The 19,498-nt window shown below is 35.1% G+C and overlaps 1 protein-coding gene across 1 annotated transcript in view; it reads right to left on the bottom strand.

Annotated features, from left to right (window-relative positions):
* Positions 1 to 19,498, bottom strand: part of LOC140845723 (serine/threonine-protein kinase TAO1-like) — a 51,834-nt gene that overhangs the window by 5,142 nt on the left and 27,194 nt on the right. Inside the window, exons 13-18 of the mRNA XM_073220565.1 lie at positions 13,385 to 13,513; positions 10,686 to 10,889; positions 8,435 to 8,674; positions 7,612 to 7,649; positions 5,012 to 5,102; positions 3,941 to 4,123 (exon numbers count right to left, since the gene is read on the bottom strand). Coding sequence (XP_073076666.1) covers positions 3,941 to 4,123; positions 5,012 to 5,102; positions 7,612 to 7,649; positions 8,435 to 8,674; positions 10,686 to 10,889; positions 13,385 to 13,513 — 885 coding nt within the window. The remainder of the gene's footprint in view (positions 1 to 3,940; positions 4,124 to 5,011; positions 5,103 to 7,611; positions 7,650 to 8,434; positions 8,675 to 10,685; positions 10,890 to 13,384; positions 13,514 to 19,498) is intronic.

Raw genomic sequence — 19,498 nt, 5'->3', positions numbered from 1 at the left:
CCTATTCTGCTCCCCTAAAAAGTTGCATGTGGAGTCGGGAAACAGATGAAATATAAACAAGATACTGATAACTGTTGAAGTTGGGTAATGAGTATTTGGGGACTTAATTATACTAGTTCTTAATAATTTCACTAATACTTTTATGTATGTTTGAAAATTTCCATGGTACGAAGTTTTTAAAAAATAGGAAATAAAGAGTATTTGTAAAGAAGTATTAAATTAGGTTTCAAGATACTTGAGGACTTAAGCCAATAGTCATTGTTCTCTACACAGAAATCTAGCTCAACAAATGTGCTTAATTTTTATGTATCTTTTCTTATACTAAGTTATCATTGATATACAATCTTATGAAGGTTTCACATGAGCAACATTGTGGTTACAACATTCACCCATATCATCAAGTCTTCTCTTATGTGTTGTTTTTTAAAGTGCCCTTTTAAAAACACACAATTTAGCATGGAAACACATGCAAATAAAAAACTGCCGCATAATATGATAAGATGTAATAACAGATTTATAAGGTAAAGCAGAAAAACAAAGGGATGGAGTACTTCACTCTATAGGGGAAGAGGAGTAGGGCAAAGAAGTCTTCTCAGAGAAGGTGACAGAAACTGGCTGGATTCAGAAGGAAAAGCACAAGTTTACCAGAAGGCAAGGGAGGGGGAAGATATTTTCAGCAGAGGGAACATGGGCAAAGACATGCAAAATCATAAAATGTGTGTGTGGAATTACAAATAGGCCAGAATGGACTTTGGTAGGGTGAGTTTGAAAATTATTAAACTCTAAGAACTAAAGTGTTACAAAGGTTGAGAGAGGGCACTTCCTAATGAAGGTTGAAAGAGAACCTAGATTAGACACAATGCTTCTTCTAAGGGAAAGATATCAAATTGTTAACTGGTAATTTCTGAGTGGTGAGATTAAAGACATTTTAATTTCTATTTGTTTCTGTATAATTGCCAAGTTAAAAAAATATGTATTTATAAAATAACTTTTCCACTCTTTTAATATCTACATATAAAATACCCAATTCTTATAGAATTAAATTTATATATCTGAAAGGATTCAAATAACTTCAAATTTTTCTTTTAAATCTTTTCTATTTTAAAATTTCAAAAATCCATTTATTAAGAACATTTAATTCAAAGGACCTAATAAAGGATAGGCTTGTACTGAGTATTTAACTAATTTGAATGCCCTATATATTATTTGAAGGAAACTCATGATAAAAATATTAAACACATTAATGCTTATCCACTTTTATCCAGTAAACACAGCTTCAATTTTGTTTGCTGAATTAGCTTTGTCATTTAAGAAACTCAGAATATTCTTCAATAAAAATTAAAACTAAGATTTGTGATAGGTTATATTAACCCCTATTCCTTTGAAAATATCTTATTTATTACTGCAAATAAGAAAGGTGGTTTCACTGGATATAAGACTTCTGAGACTTCTCTCCTAACCTAGCTTCTCTGAAATCAAATGTGTGAATATTTTCAGTTTGGAAGGTCCTGTAAGATATTCCAATCATCAATTCTTATTTAAAAACTACCAACCATCTTGTTGATATTAAGTGAAATATTCAGGGAAAATTAAAAGAAATGTTAAGACAAAGAAAAGCCCATTTATACTTTGGAAATACTGCCACTTCCTGTGCATGTATGAAATGCACATAGAATTTAACATTTATAGTCATGTTGTCATTTTGCTGAAACTTTAATGTAAATGAAGCACAAGGAAAGTTGCAGTAAGACCTCATGTGAGCCTCAACTGAGGCGTCCTGTTGGTGTCCTTGGTTCATTTGGAGGCTGAAAGCAATCTTCAAACAGAATTATTATTCATCTAGAAACAACTAATATTCTCTCTGGTTCCACCTCTATTTTCAGATGACTGTTTTTTATCTGTACAACCAGTAGGCACAAAGTACAGAAAACACGGATGTTACAATGTTTTCAAATCATACCATGGGTATATCACTGCCTTGGCAGTTGCCAACTGACTGACCCCAAACTGCTTTATAGTGATGCACCTCACTTGAATTATAAACATGAGCCCTAAAAATCAAGTAGCAACTCAAAGCACTGTAGATTCATTCCACTGTTTCTTTTATTATTTTTAATACTAAATAATCTTATGCATGTCTATTATCAAATACAAACCACCACAACCAATCTACCATATTAATATAGCCATTATAAGTATTAGTTCAACTCACTTTAAGTGTGATTTGTCTTTATTTTATTCAACACCTCATAAGCATTTTTCCACATTAGTACTATCTTTATAGCCATTATTTAAATGGTTGAGTAAGATTTTATTAAGTGGCTTGGTCATAAGCACTTAATTATTTTAGATGGTTAGGTGTTTTAAACCATTATAAACTATGCCATAATTAACATATTGATGTGTATTGCTTTTCCTGTACTCAGGATTTCTTTTCTCTAAATTCTCTAAATTCTTTGCTTAACATTTTCAAAGATCAATATATAATTCCAAATTGCTTTCCAAAATTCATTAACAATGTATGAGAGTGCCACTGCACTTCTGGCAATGCTATCAGCCCCATGCCAACATTTTACCTGATTTTGTAGAACATAAAGGCCTTAGTTCATATATTGAAATAAGACTACAACTAAGATACTAATCAGCACTTTTTAACTCGGAGCCACTAGGTGGAGCTAAAAATACAAATAAAACAGTACCACTATTTCTCTCATAACACTGTTACTGAAATACTATAGGTTCCTCTTTTAGTGATAATTTTGAAGCATAAGAGATGGAACTTTAGATTAAATTTTAAATATGCAAGTTGAAATCAGGCAGATTTATGAATTCTGTACATGGGACAACTACATTTTTCTAAAAATTTATATGTGTTTCTGCCTTCCCATCTTGAATGAGAAACACAATTGAGATAATTTTTAGAGGCAAGTAACTCTTAAAGGAGCCAGTAATAAAGACAGCTGTGCCAGAGAAATAGCAACACCTTATTTAGGTGGAGTTTTTAAGAACATATTTTTTTTTAATAGAAATGAGGTATTCTATTTTTATCACAAGAACTGTAGAAAGTAGAGGAAATCTATGGGCCAATTAATGGTCCAGAAGCAATGACAATTTTTAATAGACAAAACCATTAGGCACGTGTTAACTTACAATGGACCTAAGACTGTGCCAGGTGCTGGGAACTTATGGCTCAGGAATTCTGGAACATAGCATTCAGTCCTGGATACAACTGATATTCTACTACTACTCAGGACAAATGCCTTTCCTCTCTTTCTTTCTCAAAAGCTTCTACCCATTGTTCTTTCTCCAACACACACACACACATACAGCCTCAGTACCTTAAAGGACACAAGTGAATTTAGGGATTCTAATTCTAATATATGTGACAAAGAATAAGTAAAATAAATAAAGCTACATCTAGAAATAATATTTTCAGCCTGACTCTTCAAATGTGTAAAACTGGTTCTACCTTCTCTTTTCTAGTAATGCATCAATCTGTACAGTTTCAGACCAGGGATGAATGAGTAAAGTATATTCCTGATCCCTTTTCCTTGTCTCTCTCAAGCAATTACTAAAGTTTTTTCCTTCACTATCCAAGTTTCTCTCCAATTTCTTTAGGTACAACTAGGTACAGAAAAGAAGTGAGGAAGATGGAGCCAGAGCTATCCTTTTACAATTCAACTGTCTTCACATAACTCCACATCATTCCTCTAGCAATTACTACTTAAGTATATTCCTTTAATATATCACACTCATTAATTTTAAGGTTAATTACTGAATCAGTAATTTTAAAGAAAAAGAAAACACTACCACTAGAATTAAGGAAATATGGTATTGTGAAAACACTCTAATGCCACCTCTGTCATCATGAAAATATATTTATGAAATGATTTTGATGAAAGCAAATACTGGCACAATTACTTTTTTCTATTATGTATACCTGTTGTTTTAAGAGTGCCTTGCGGAGGGAGACCCTCTCTTCAAGCTCCCGAAGCTCTTGAGCGTGTTGTGCCTCAGCCTGCATTTTGATCTTGCTCTGAAGTTCAGTCAACAGCTCCAGTTCCTGCTGCAGCTGCGTTTTCAAAGCCTGGCACTCTGCCTCCTGTGCTTCATCCAAATGCGGCTGAAAGAGAGAAAGAAAACATATATCCTCCTGTGAGCTGCCTTCTCATGACCTATGGAAAGGAGGAGGTGTAAGTGAAGACAGACTACTCTTCTATAGGGCACAACTGTTCTCTTTTACATCTTGGGGTAAACATCTCTGGAAAACGAAAACACAGCAACCAATGACGGCATTATAAGGATAAAACTATCATAAGCTATTTGGATGATGCCTAAAAAATCATTATTTTTTAAAGAAAAACAGAGACTCTGATTGATATAAGACTGTGAATCTCTTCTCTCCAATGGAAATAACTACACAACAGGGACAAGCACGCCACAGCTTAAGGGCCAAATCTGAACAGCTACCTGATTTTTTGTTTTTGTTTTTCAGTAGTCCACTAATTAGGGATGGTTTTTTACATTCTGAAATGGTCACATTTTAAATGGCTATGTAAATACCCACATAATAACCTCAATTTTTCCTCCTAAAATATTTACTCTCTGGCCCATTAAGAAAAAGTCTGTAAACTTACATAGCAACTATTTTGTAGCTGCACTCAAATGTGACCATCTGGATTCCCGATAAAGTACTACTTTTTGAACACTGCTTAACAAAGGTGCTTCTCCAATCTTGATACACTGTTGGTATATGTACTAAACCTCTGCAAGGCACCAGCAGAGAGCCTATGTGGAGCCTCATATCCAAAAGTATCAAAGAGAATTACATATGCATCATGCATATTTCCAAGCAATGCTGAGAACAAGAAGAATATGGGCCACCATCACTATTTCCCAAGGTGCAGCAGAGTTTTCATTTCCAACTTAATATTTCAATTGTTGGGATTTTATTCAGGCGGTGGAAGGAAAGGGGCACTAAATTTGTTTTGCCTAAGTAAAGTAAACTTACAGCTCGAGTGGAGAGCATTTCATTAATGTTGTGGTCATACTGCTCAGTTAAGATGGCTAAGTTTTGGGTCTGCTTCTCCGTAGGGTTTACTCTTTAGCACCACGAGCAAAAACCTGAAAGTCAGCTAACTAATCTTTCAAAGGTCAAAGAAAAGTTATGAGGCAAGGGAAGGGACAACCCTTCTTGTGGTAATGATAGCAGACATGAACTACATAAACATTTTTGAGATAAAATAATTTGAGTTCAGAAACAGAATAGCTCTGGCTTTAAATCACAGGTTAATTATTCTATGAACTCAAGTTTCAACAAAACTTAGCAAGATGAGATCTATTTTATAAGGTGTACCCATCAGGCCTACAAGTAACAACAATCATTTGCTACACAAAGGCAGAACCTACAGTTGAAATTATTTACCTCAATATATATACTGCCAGATATTGAATGGTTGACTAAGTGTGCAAATACACATATGACCAAACACTCTTGCCAAGGAACTAGTTCACACTCTTTGCTCCAATACTACAAAATCAAATATATATCCTTTTCTGCATTTTATACCAATTGAGGTACTAAGTCATAGTCATGTACCTTCATTCAGTGAAGGGTCAAGAAACGTCTAGCTAGAAAGACAAACTCTTGGTTTAGTTACACTTAGCACTGCTCTTAAATATTGCCCTTGGTTAATAAAATTCCTCCAAGTTAGCCAGAAATGGAACAATGAAATTTAGAATTCTCTTCTGACTTTGTGTAACAGCCTCCATTCTTTAAAAAACTTTTAAATATTCAAATATATTGCCAAGAAAACTATAGTCACTCCATATCACTAGCTAATGACAAAAAGAATGCCCTGAAAAATTTTTTCAACAAGATTAATACTTATACCAAGAACAAACTATATTCCTCAATGTTTTACTCAAGTGAAAGCAGGATAAACATGTTCCAGTTGTTTCTTAATTACTTAATACTGACAAAATGTCACCTAATGGCAGATGAAGAAATGGCAGATAAACAATAGGTGTTTACCCAAGTTATTCCTCAGAAATGGTGCCCCAATGTCTACAAATACTCTCAGCTTACCTAAGTGTGCAAACTGAAGTCCTCCTATCCCCCTTAAAGTCTTGGAGAAAGTTGGAATAGTTGCAACTATTGAAGTTGAACTACTACTTAGCAAGTACAAATTTACCTTAAAAAGTTGCAACTATTACTTATGTAAATGAAATGACATGTTAAAATAGAGTCTGTTTTCTCCAAGAAGGGAGTAGGGTTACCAAAGGGAAGGGGTTGGGGAGCGTGGGTGGGGAGGGACAGAGAAGGGGATTAAGGGCACTATTATTAGCACTCACAATATAGTGGGGTCACGGGGAACGCAGCACAGCACGGAGAAGACAGCAATGACTCTATAGTGTCTTACTACGCTGATGGACAGTGACTGCAGTGGGTTGGGGGGGACTGGATAGTATGAATGAATGTTGAAACCACAATGTTGCTCATGTGAAACCTTCTTAAGATTGTTTATCAATGATACCTTAATTTAAAAAAAAGAGTCTGTTTTGTTCAAATTGTGCAAGTAGATAGATATATACAACTAAGAGGAACACGGTGACTTTCTTTCCCACTAAAGTAACAGAACAATTTCTTTTATGGAAAATCTTGAACTTATGTATCATGAGAAGGACGCTTTCTATCTGAAGTCTGACTACGACTGTGAGACACTATTTTCCCCTTGATTTTTTAACAGTATCTGTGAAAACCAGACTAGTGTCTACAAGCTTTCAGACTGAGAAGGCTGCCACAGCAGGGAACCAAAAGGAAGGGCTAAACAGCAAACAACTAACCTCTCCCAAGCCCCAGAGAAATGAAGTCATATCAGATTTATGGTCGGACCAAAGACGCTAAACAAGCTTTCAGTTTGGTTTACTTCTGGGTGCTGCTCACTTTAAAACTGTAATTCATTTTATAGACATGCTTTAAATATCTTTTGGTGGGAAACCCTACTATGTAACCACTACAAAGACAAAGTAAATCTGGAAAATCTTCATGAATTCTGATTGTGATAAGCATTAACTAATGACGGTTATGAGGGTAGTCAACGTACGAGCCACTCTGTAAACCATGTTCATTAGCTGTTTTGAAGATACAGCAAAGTATAAAATTTTACTTAGATTCACAAGGAAAGGGTGAATCTTAGCTTTGGTTCTGTGTTTTGTTCAGGACAACTTGGATGAATGGAGTTGAATAGGAATCAGAGACACCACTAGGTGTGGTTTAGCTTCTGGTTTGGACGCAGATTACTTCTGTGAGTGAATTTCACTTCACTTCAGGAGAGTTATTCAGGTAAGTCTTGTTACCTCATAGTTTTATAGTTAAATTGTCAAAGAGTTTGAAAAAGGGGATAAAGAAGATAGTGTGGAACCGGGGCCTTATTGGATGTAAATACAAGTTTACAATGTGCAGACATGTACAGATTAACTGAGGTACTACTGTGGGTGACAACATACATAGTGGGTCATTTTGGTTTTTTGTTTATTAAGATTCATGTGATTATACTTCACATATTCATTACAAGTTATAAAATTTGAAAATTCCTTGGAATTGTTAACTCTGGTTGATGTTGGTAGAGGGGGCCGGACCAGGTGGCCTAAAGAACAAGGAGAGGGAAACCTTTAACTTTATAATAAATACACTTTGGCATCTTTTGAATTTTGTATCATATAAATAAATTTCTCTATCAAAGCAAATACAAAATTTAAAGTCCTTTGATATTATTTATCACCAGCACTTGTCTTTCCTTATTTGTCTACAAGACAGCATATAATACCTTGCTTCACTCTGATGTACTAATTAAAAAAATACACTCCAACTACACATGCCCTGGTCTTACCTATGTTACCAAACACAGAAAGAATGGGAGTAACAGTGTGATAATTCCACTATTCCTCTAAAGATGAGTATTGACAATGAAGGGAGAGGGGGTAAAAAGGCATTTTTCATTCACTGGTTTCTGTACTAATTAAGAACTTACCGCCTCTTTTGGATACAAATCACATTCAGAGGAAATAAGATTCTGAAACTATAAAACTTGGAACAACAGAGAGAAGCCAGCAGGTTAGTATGTTGATATGTAGATTATAGTATCAACACTGGACATTTGGGTGCACTTAAAATGAGAATTTTGAATCTTATTTATGACACTTTCCACACTTTCCAAAAGTTCTGGCCATTTTTTGGTACTCTGCTGAGAAATACACAAGCAGAAGTCTGTAGCCATAGACCCTCTACACCAACACTAACCAAACATGCTGAAAATGAAAAGAAAAAAAGCTTATTCAGTTTCTTGATGACAGGCATCTGGCTTAGACTTTTACTGTTTACGTGATGCCTTTTATCTGTTCTCCTTTGCCAAGAAGCTTAGGCTAAAGGTACCTTCAGACTCTGAGGCTGCTGTCGAACCTGCATGACATGCTTCCGCCTAAGTTGTCGCTCTCTCCGTTTATTACGCTCCAGCTGGTCACTGAGCTCGGTTTGATGCTGCAGACTCATCAACTCACAGCGCATCTTCTGCACTGTGTTGAGGTGGCGGAACTCCAGTTCTTGCGTGGACTCATGCTGTCGCAGTAGCATTGCATGCTCTAAGTCCTTTTGAGCCTTTCTTTTATTTAATTCCTAATCCATAAAAAAAGACAAAGGTGTAATTTGCTGATGTACAATGCCAGGAGAAAAAAAATCCTAAGAAACAGAATAACCAGGATGTATAGATGTAATCCTCTGATTTAATAATGGCTGCACAGTGAATATTAGACTTTTATTACTGGAACTGCAGAAAACGGGCAATTAGTAGTACAATTGCCTTATCTGTTCATTTACTATTTATACTACTTTTAGCAAAAAGCTTAAGACATATCAAATCTGTCCCAAGAGACTTAATGCCCTTTCTACTCTCTTTCTGTCATTTGTGTTTCCTAATTTTGTATTGAACAGGATTTCTAAGTCATCCTTTGAATTTCTTCAGAGTATACATTCAATTCTATTACATGCAGTATACCCAGTTTAGTGCAGTGGTTAAGAACACAAGACTCTAGGGCTAGGCTGCCTGCTTTCTGAATCCTGGCTCTGCTACTGACAAACAGTGAGTCCTTGGGTTAATTACTTAAACTCTCTGTGCTGCCATTTCATTACTTCTCAAATGGAGACCATAACATAGCTGTTTCATAAAATTAACGTGAGGGTGAAATGAGTTCATAAGTGGAAAGCTGACAGAATACCTACCTCATGATCAATAAATGTTACTACAATTTTTTCAGTTTAAAAGATCAAATGTACAACACACACACACACACATACACTCACACACACTCTCTTTCTTTTTCTATATAGAAGAAAGTCAGATGTGCCCCCTTTGCCTCTTAAGCCCCTTCTCCAGGGGCCAACATCTGGTGCATATGTTTCCCAACCTTCCCCAATAAGTTGTGCTTATCGTGACACAACTATTACACAAAAACATACAGTTTTAAAATTGAATAACAATATATATTATAGGCATATAATATGCTTTCTTTACCTAAAAATAAAATGGACAAATACAGATTTTTTAAAAAATTTTTTATAGGAAGCTTCTGCTTTCTGATGCCATAGTTTTTCTATTTTCTGCTTTATGACAAATTTTCAATAAACATCTACACATGATACACCATATAATTATGTAACTATTTCTTTAGGATAGAATTCTACAAGCGGATTCGATGGGTAGAAGATACATGCAAATTAAATTGTTATGCTCCAAAATCGCAGTGTCAGTTTATATTCTTACCAACATTGACCACTTTCCCATGCCACTACTAGGACTTACCAATTTTTTAGACCGATCTTATCTAATTGATGCAATTGTTTTAATTTGAATTTCTTTAATTATTAGTGAATTTGAATAATTATGTTATACTTGAAGTTTATTTTAAGCCATTCTTGGAAATAAATTGATCTATGCTCATAGGTATACCTGATAATGAGAACTGTTGTTTTCATTGGCATAAGTTTCTACATATTCCCAATGAATAATTTCATGATTATAAAATTATGTTAAATGGTAGTATATACCTTCATGGCACCCATTTTGGATGAAAAGGCATCAGTTATCCAATTAATTTTCTCATATTTAAAAATTAACAGTTCTTTCATTCATGGATTTAATATTTATTAAATATTTACTTAATACATATTTATTGAATACCTATTATGGGCCAGCCACTAGCTACAAGGCCTGGATATATCTAGCCACAGGATATAAAAGCCCTGAACAGCACCTGGGACTTTATCTAATTTCCATTCTACTTGGGGAGAGAGAGATCCCCATAAAAAGTGTGTGCACATACGTGTGTGTGTGTGTGGTGTGTGTGTGTGTGTGTGTGTGTGTGTGTGTGTGTGTGTGAGAGAGAGAGAGAGAGAGAGAGAGAGAGAGAGAGAGAGAGAGAATGGGGTGCAAGAATATTTAAAGAATGGAGGAGGATTTGGAGATCAGAATTGAGGAGATATGAAGTGAAGGAGAAGGTGAACTGTGTGGGTTGGGTTTCAGGGAAGAAGGACTTAGGCAAAGGCAAGCAGAGGCACTCTATGGCCCTGAGGGTGGGATGTGACTGACATATTTTCAGGAAGATTCTGATTTCACACCATTTAAACATACCTCCCCGACAAGGTCCTGCTCCAACTTATAGCACCCGAGTAACAACTTTCTTTTGAAGCGACGGCATTGCAGCTCTAGGTACCGTCTCTGACGCTGAAGAAGATTGGTCTTTTCCTCTTCTTGGAAATGCTGTATGTTCTCTTTCTGCTTTGAAAGCCATTCCTGTTTTTCTTTTCTTGGGGTGCTCTTGTTTTCATTCAGCTCCTGGCAAGATAAAAAACAACTGAGATCAAAATACATAAAAATTAACTACATGAATATACTATTTGGTAGCTGGTAATCTTCAGTAGAAGTACTTAATTTGTGCCCTCTCTCATGGGCAGGCAGGGCAATGACCTTAAAGGAGGTAGGTAGTATTTTTCTGTTTCTGGAGTTATCCATGAAGTAGGACAAGAAAAGAGAAAACATACACTAGAAAACACGCATACTTTTTAGCTTTGCACAGCTATATTTAGGATGGCTCATAGCTTTGAAAGCACACAATGATTGGTGAATGAAGTAAAACATCTTTCTTTAAAGTCCTCCCAAAAAGGGGAGGAAGACAGTGCTTTCAAGTAAAAATCACACATGAATTAAAATTAAGGTTAAAATATAGTTATGTCTCACTTCTTGGTTTTCAACAATAGAAATACTAAGTTTTTGGCAAAGTTAAGGATGGGTTCAGTATAAAAGACCAGAAATTAAATGGAAAATCAACAAAACCACAGGAAAATAGAGACCTTTTAGAATAGATTTAATATTCAGCACTATAACCACTGAACAAGGCAAGACCAATGTTTTTCTACAGCATTTTAAATATCATCTCACAAACTACCTAAAAAATGTATTTATACTGGACAAGATGAGAATATTGACAATACGTTCAATGATGCAAACCCGAGGATGTTAATTAATACTAGTATATTTCAACCTAAAATGCATCAACCTTGCAGAGAATATAAATCAGCCATCTTTCCCAGGTCTAAGATGATTTTTTAGAGACTGTTAACCTATGGTTCTTCATCTGCTGTTCAAGAAAGAAACCAATTATTCATTACTTTCATTGATAAGATATTCAAACACAAAGAAAAAAAAACATAAGTTTGTAGTTCTCAACGATTTCAATGAGAAGACAGGGATAATACAGGCATATACAGAAAGAATCACTTGGCTATGTTTTTCAAAATCTTTGGCCAAGGACATTTCCCACCCACAAAGACTATAGTATGTCCCTTCCTCTACACTGATAATAATCATTCTAAATGAACAGACACACACACACACACACAGACATATGCAGACACAAAACTACCTTCTAAAAGAAAACAAATTTATTAGTTAGACTATGAATTATATGCTTAAAGGATTATCTAAAACAACATATTCATTTATAAAACTAAAACCTGATTTCACTAGGAAACAACAATAGAACTGCATTTTGTTGGATATTTATTTATAGTTGCGAATCCTATTACCATCTTTTCAAATCCCATGTTCTAGTATTGAGTTTAGCTTTTAGATTACAGTAATGGGAATACATAGCAGGTTATATTCTTCAAACTTAGAAAAATCTTATCAATGAACCTCACTCGGCAGGGTATATATAGCAAGGCTTTGTGCCACCAATGTCCTTAATAAGACTTATACGTCTAATTACAGGTCAAATTCCTACACATAAAAAAGCACTATACCAAAGAGATTATGGTTATTTTATCAAGGTTAATTTATCTGTGTGCTAATAATTAATTATATTGACTAAAAATTTCAGTCCATCAGTCTGTAAAAGAGGGTGTAAACTGGGGAAGTCTCGGTGGTTGGGGAATTTCCTTGGCAAAAGATTTTGGAAAACATAGTCATATGATTCTTTGTGTATATGCCTGTATTCTCTCTGTCTTCTCATTGACATCCTTCAGTTGAGAACTACAGGTTCATGTTCTTTTTTTATTTATGTGTTTGAGTATCTTATCCACAAAAGTAATAAAGAATTGGTTTCTTTCTTGAATAACAGGTGAAGAACCATAAGGTCAATAGTCTCTGAAAAATCATCTTATACCTACAAAAGATGGCTGATTTATATTCTCTGCAATATAATAAATATGCTATAGTTGACACATACCATTTTCCTGTCCTGATCACTATCCTGAATAATAATCCCCTTTCAGAAATTGCCTTAGGACAACATGGCTTTCCTCACAGTTAGACTAGATCTGCGATAAAAATAAGTTCAAGAAAGCAGCACATAAAGGGAAAACACACATGAAATCCTGTAGCCATAACGACATAATTAGCATGCTTTCCTATTAAAGAAAATGGGATGAGAAGAAATGCCTCTTATCCTTCTTCTGTGTTAAAATCAGAATAAGAACAAATTATTGTAATCTGAGCCCAAAGAAAGAAGGTATGATTTACTTTTAAAGGAAGAGATGTATGGCTCTTTTTCACAGCTAAATATTTTTATTTCTAGTGACTCAATTACTTAAGAAGTGCTTAGGAAAGCTACTAAATAATAGCTTCATAAAATAATTCACATTTTCAAGAGATCACTCTTTTTAGATCCCACTCAACTGAGGATCTCAGCCATTGAAAAGTAATAGGTTATAATCAATGTCCTCACTTAAACTGATAAAGAAAAATTTATCTTAATGGTTCTATGAGTAGATCAATATTGGATATAACCAGTAAACAGGTAAGTGGCTTGAAAAGTTTTATAAAGTAAATACCTTCTTAAGCTGTTCCTTTCGAAGTTTGTATTCTCTCTTCTGGGTCTTCAAAAGGCTATTCAGTTCTTTCTTCTGCTCAGTCTGAATACGTTGCTGCAATTTTTTCACCTTGTTGGACATCCCTTTAGCCTATAGGAAAATTTTTAAATGGATCGAATTAGCTAAGTAGATAAGCTTCAAAGCAGCAGTTTAACAGACATTAGCAAGGATATTTCCTCCCACCTATGAATATAAAATCAGTATAATCATTACCAAAACAAGAATATCCAATAAATTATTAACAAGTATTACTCAGCATCCTTATGATTTGAATTTCAGAGAACCACTAAAATGGAATTCATCTTTAAAATGCTGATCTTTTACAGGGTCAGTGTTTTCACCTTTTTCCCCCCATTTAAGTGGAGTATGCTGCCCGACATCCCCCACTAATAAAATGAAACAAATGTAATTAAGTTATGACCTTTTATCTAGCTTGACTTGTGTATTAAGCCCTGACTTTTAATTTGTATTTTAAATAATATGAAAATGTTAAAAACTAAATACCTGTATATTATTATTTTATTTCTGATGATACATGCAATAGTTGACCCTTAAACAACATGGGGATTAGGGGTGCTGACTCCCAACAGAGTAAAAAAATCCTCCTATAACTTTTCATTCCTTAAAAACTTAACTACTAAAAGCATACTGCTGACTGGCAGCCTTACTAACAACATGAACAGATATTCAAACACATTGTGTATGTTGTATAAATTCTATACTGTATTCTTACAATAAAGCTAGAAAAAAGAAAATTATCTTTTAAACTGTCTTTCGAAACATTTTCCAAGACCTTTATTGAAAAAAAAAATGTGTATAAATGGGCCTGTGCAGTTCAAAGCTATGTTATTTGAGGGTGAACTATACATATCCATTGTAGAACATTTAGGAAATACAGAAAAACACAAAGAAGAAAAATCTTGCATGATTTCACCACCCAGAGATAACCAATATAAACATTTTGGTGCATACCCTTCCTAATTTTTTCTAGGTGTGTATAGATATTGATATAAATATATAAAACAAATATAAAATCATATTGTACATCCTGTTTCATGAATTCCTTTCCTAAAAATGTTAGTATCTACCTCTTTACAAAGTATTCAAGAAAGTACAACACCAAACAGGATTCTAAATATTTCTACATTCTTTCACCAAGTTATTTCAAAATCAAATATTCATTTAGACCAGAAATTATTTTGCTAAATTCTCTGTTCCTGTGAGAGAGTGATTCTTCTTTTTTTTTGCAGGGAAGGGTGAGCAGGGTAGCTATAAATGCCCCAGGGCAGACTGGCCAGACATATTTGAAGATATGGTGAAATTTATTGAGAAGTTTACATTTTACTTGACAACTGTGATTATCAAAATAAATTGAAACTAATGGGACACCAAGGAAATTAGAAACCAGTTTCCACAAAAGACTCCTAAAAAAATGCAACTTTATCATACAGTAGAATGATACTATTTATAGTAAACAAATGGGCTAAATCTGAATCTGAAACCCTCTTAATTCCTCTTAATTGAACATTCTCTGTATATTACAGTACTCTTCAATTCTTCTGATATAAAAATGCTACTATAAATTTTAAGGTTTCCAAAAAGTACATAGAGAATGATGAATGTTTTTTTGATACCTAAATCACCTACTAACTGATTTATCAAATTTCTCAGATAACCAAAGTACTCAAGGCCTAGAACAGAATACTTAATGACTTTTTTTTCCATTAAGGTATCATTGATATACACTCTTATGACGGTTTCGCATGAAAAATAATGTGGTTACTACATTCACCCACATATATCATCGAGTTCCCCCCATACCCCATTGCAGTCACTGCCTATCGGTGCTGTAAGATGCCACATCACTACATGTCTTTTCTGTGTTACACTGTCTTCCCCATGATCCCCCCCACACCATGTGTACTGATCTAATAGCCCTCAATGCCCTTCTCCTTCCCTCCTCAACCACCCTCCGGCACACCTCCCCTTTGGTAACCGCTAGTTCCTTCTTGGAGTTTGTGAGTCTGCTGCTTTGTTCCTTCAGTTTTGCTTCATTGTTATACTCCACATATAAGGGAAATCATTTGGTACTTGTCTTTCTCTCCCTAACTTATTTCACTGAGCGTAATACTGTCTAGCTACATCCATGTTGCTGCAAATGGTAGGATTTGTTTCTTTCTTATTCCATTGTGCATATGTACCACTTCTTCTTTATCCGTCCATCTACTGATGGACACTTAGGTTGTAAATAGTGCTGTGATAAATATAGGGGTGCATATGTCTTCTTGAATCTGACAACTTTTCTTCTCTGGGTAAATTCCTAGGAGTGGAATTCGTGGGTCAAATGGAATTTCTATTTTTAGTTTTTTGAGGACCCTCCAAATTGCTATCCACAATGGTTTGAACTAGTTTACATTCCCACCAGCAGTGTAGGAGGGATCCCCTTCCTCTGCATTCTAGCCACCATTTGTTGTCCCTAGTCTTTTCGATGTTGGCCATGCTAAATGGTATGAGGTGATATCTCATTGTGCTTTTAGTTTGCATTTCCCTGATAATTAGTGATATGGAGCATCTTTTCAAGTGCCTCTTGGCCATCTGAATTTCTTCTTTGGAGAAGCGTCTGTTCATATAATGTGACCATTTTTTAATTGGGTTATTTGCTTTTTGGGTGTTGAGGCATGTGAACGCTTTACATATTTTGGATGTTAATCACTTGTCGGATATGTTGTTTACAAATATATTCTCCCATACTGTAGGATGCCTTTTTGTTCTGCTGATGGTGTCTTTTGCTGTACAGAAGCTTGATGTAGTCCCATTTGTTCATTTTTGCTTTTGTTTCATTTGCCCAAGGAGATGCATCCAGGAAAAAGTTGCTCGTGTTTATATTCAAGAGATTTTGCATATGTTGTCTTCTAAGAGTTTTATGGTTTCATGACTTACATTCAGGTCTTTGATCCATTTTGAATTTACTTTTGTGTATGGGGTTAGATAATAATCCAGTTTCATTCTCTTGCATGTAGCTGTCCAGTTTTGCCAACACCAGTTGTTGAAGATGCTGTCATTCCCCCATTGTATGTCCATGGCTCCATTTTGGTATATTAATTAACCACATTTGCTTGGGTTTATATCTGGGATCCCTAGCCTGTTCTATTGGTCTTTGGGTCTCTTCTTGTGCCAGTAGCAAATTGCCTTTGCAGTAGAGGTTGAAGTTGGGGAGGATAATCCGTCCCTTGCTTTATTCTTCCTTCTCATGATTGCTTTGGCTATTTGGGGTCTTCCGTGGTTCCATATGAATTTTAGAACTATTTGATCTAGTTCACTGAAAAACGCTGTTGGCATTTTGATAGGGATTGCACTGAATCAGTAGATTGCTTCAGGCAGGATGGCCATTTTGACAATATTAATTCTTCCTATCCCTGAGCAAGGGATGTTATTTCCATTTATTAGTATCTTCTTATTCTTAAATGTCTTGTAGTTTTCAGTGTATAGGTCTTTCACTTCCTTCATTAGGTTTATCCCCAGGCATTTTATTCTTTTTGATGCAGTTGGGAATGGAATTGTTTTCCTGATTTCTCTTTCTGCTAGTTCATCATTAGTGTATAGGAATGCAAGAGATTTCTGTGTATTAATTTTGTATCCTGCCACTTTGCTGAATTCAGTTCTTAGTACTAGTAGTTTAGGGGTGGATTCTTTAAGATATTTTATGTATAATATCATGTCATCTGCAGTGACAGTTTAACTTCTTCTTTACCAATCTGGATGCCTTTTATTTCTTTGTGTTGTCTGATTGCTGTGGCGAGGACCTCCAGTACTATGTTGAAGAAAAGTGGAAACAGTGGGCATCCTTCTCTTGTTCCCGACTTAGAGGAAAAGCTTTCAGCTTCTCACTGTTAAGTATGATGTTGGCTTTGGGTCTGTCATATATGGCCTTTACTATGTTGAGGTACTTGCCCTCTATACTCATTTTGTTGATATGTTTTTACCATGAATGGATGTTGAATTTTGTCGAGTGCTTTTTCTGCTTCTATGGAGATGATCATGTGCTTTTAGTCCTTATTTTAGTTAATGTGGTGGATGATGCTGATGGATTTTCAAATGTTGTACCATCCTTTCATCCCTGGAATAAATTGTACTTGATCATGATAGACGATCTGTTTGATATATTTTTTACTATGATTTGTTGAGTGTTTTTGTGTCTATGTTCACCAGAGATATTGGTCTATAATTTTCTTTTTTTGTGGTGCATTTGCCTAAATTTGGAATTAGAGTGATACTGGCCTCATAGAATGAGGGTGGAAGTATTCCCTACTTTTTGGAAAGCTTTAAGGAGGATGGGTATTAGGTCTTCTCTAAATGCCTGATAAAATTCAGCAGTGAAGCCATCTGGTCCAAGAGTTTTATTTTTAGGTAGATTTTTATTACCAATTCAGTTTTGCTGCAGGTAATTGATCTGTTCATATTTTCTGTTCCTTTCTGGGTCTGCCAAGGAAGATTGTACTTTTCTTGAAAGTTGTTCATTCCTTCTGGGTTATCAAGTTTCTCAGCATACAATTTTTCACCCTATTCTCTACTAATTCTTTGCATTTCCATAGTGCCCATACTGATTTTTCCTTTCTAATTTCTAGACACTCTTTTTTTCTTGATAAGTCTGGCTAGGGGTTTTTCTATTTTGCTCATTTTCTCAAAGAACCAGCTCCTGCTTTCATTGATTCTATTGTTTTGTTCTTCTCGATTTTATTTAAGCCTGCTTCTTATCTTTATTATGTCCCTATTCTACTGACTTTGGGCCTCATTTGTCCTGCTTTTTCTAGTTTTGTTAATTGTGAGTTTAGACTGTTCATATCGGATTTTTCTTCTTTCCTGAGGCAGGCCTGTATTGCAATATGCTTCCCTCTTAGCACAGCCCTCACTGCATCCCACAGATTTTGCATTGCTTGATCTGTTTTTACTTGGTCATTGATCCATTGATTATTTAGGAGCATGTTGTTAAGCCTCCATGGGTTTGTGGGTCTTTTCATTTTCTTTAAGTAATTTATTTCTAGTTTCATACCTTTGTGGTCTGAGAAGCTGGTTGGTTCAATTTCAATATTTTTGTATTTACTGATGTTCTTTTTTGTGGTCTAGTATATAATCTATTTTTGACAATGTTCCATGTGCACCTGAGAAGAATGTGTATCCTGTGGCTTTTGGATGGATTGTTCTATAGATATGTTAGGTCCATCTGTTCTAAAGTGTTGTTCAGTGCCTCTGTTTCCTTACTTATTTTCTGTCTGGTTGATCTGTACTTTGGAGTGAGTGGTGTGTTGAAGTCTCCTAAAATGAATGCATTGCATTCTATTTCCTCTTTTAATTCTGTTAGTATTTGTTTCACATATGTAGGTGCTCCTGTGTTGTGTGCATAGACATTTATAATGGTTATATCCTCTTGTTGGACTGACCCCTTTATCATTATGTAATGTCCTCCTTTGCTCTTGTGGCTTTCTTTGTTTTGAAGTCTACTTTGTCTGATACAAGTACTGTAACTCCTCCTTTTGTCTCCCTATTGTTTTCATGAAATATCTTTCTCCATCCCTTCACTTTTAGTCTGTGTATGCCTTTGGGTTTGAGGTGAGTCTCTTCTAAGTGGCATATAGATGGGTCTTGCTTTTTTATCCATTCTATTGCCCTGTGTCTTTTGATTGGTTCATTCAGTCCATTTACATTTAGGGTGATTATCAATAGGTATGTACTTATTGCCATTGCAGGCTTTAGATTCGTGGTTACCAAAGGTTCCAGGGAAACTTCCTTACTATCTAAGAGTCTAAGCTCACTTAGTGTGCTCTTACAAACATAATCTAAAGATTCTTCTTTTTCTCCTCCTTTTTCTTCCTCCTCCATTGTTTATATATTAAGTATCAGATTCTGTACTCTTTGTCTATCCCTTAAGCTACTTTGGGATAGCTGATTTAATTTTGCATTTGCTTAGTAATTAATTGTTCTGCTTTCTTTAATGTGGTTTTATTACGACTGGTGACAGCTATTTAGCCTTAGGAACACTTCCATCTATAGCAGTCCATCCAAGATACACTGCAGAGA

The sequence above is a fragment of the Manis javanica genome, chromosome 2, assembly GCF_040802235.1.
Source record: "Manis javanica isolate MJ-LG chromosome 2, MJ_LKY, whole genome shotgun sequence".
In the NCBI taxonomy this organism is placed as follows: Eukaryota; Metazoa; Chordata; class Mammalia; order Pholidota; family Manidae; genus Manis; species Manis javanica.
This window is presented reverse-complemented; position numbering and strand designations above follow the sequence as displayed.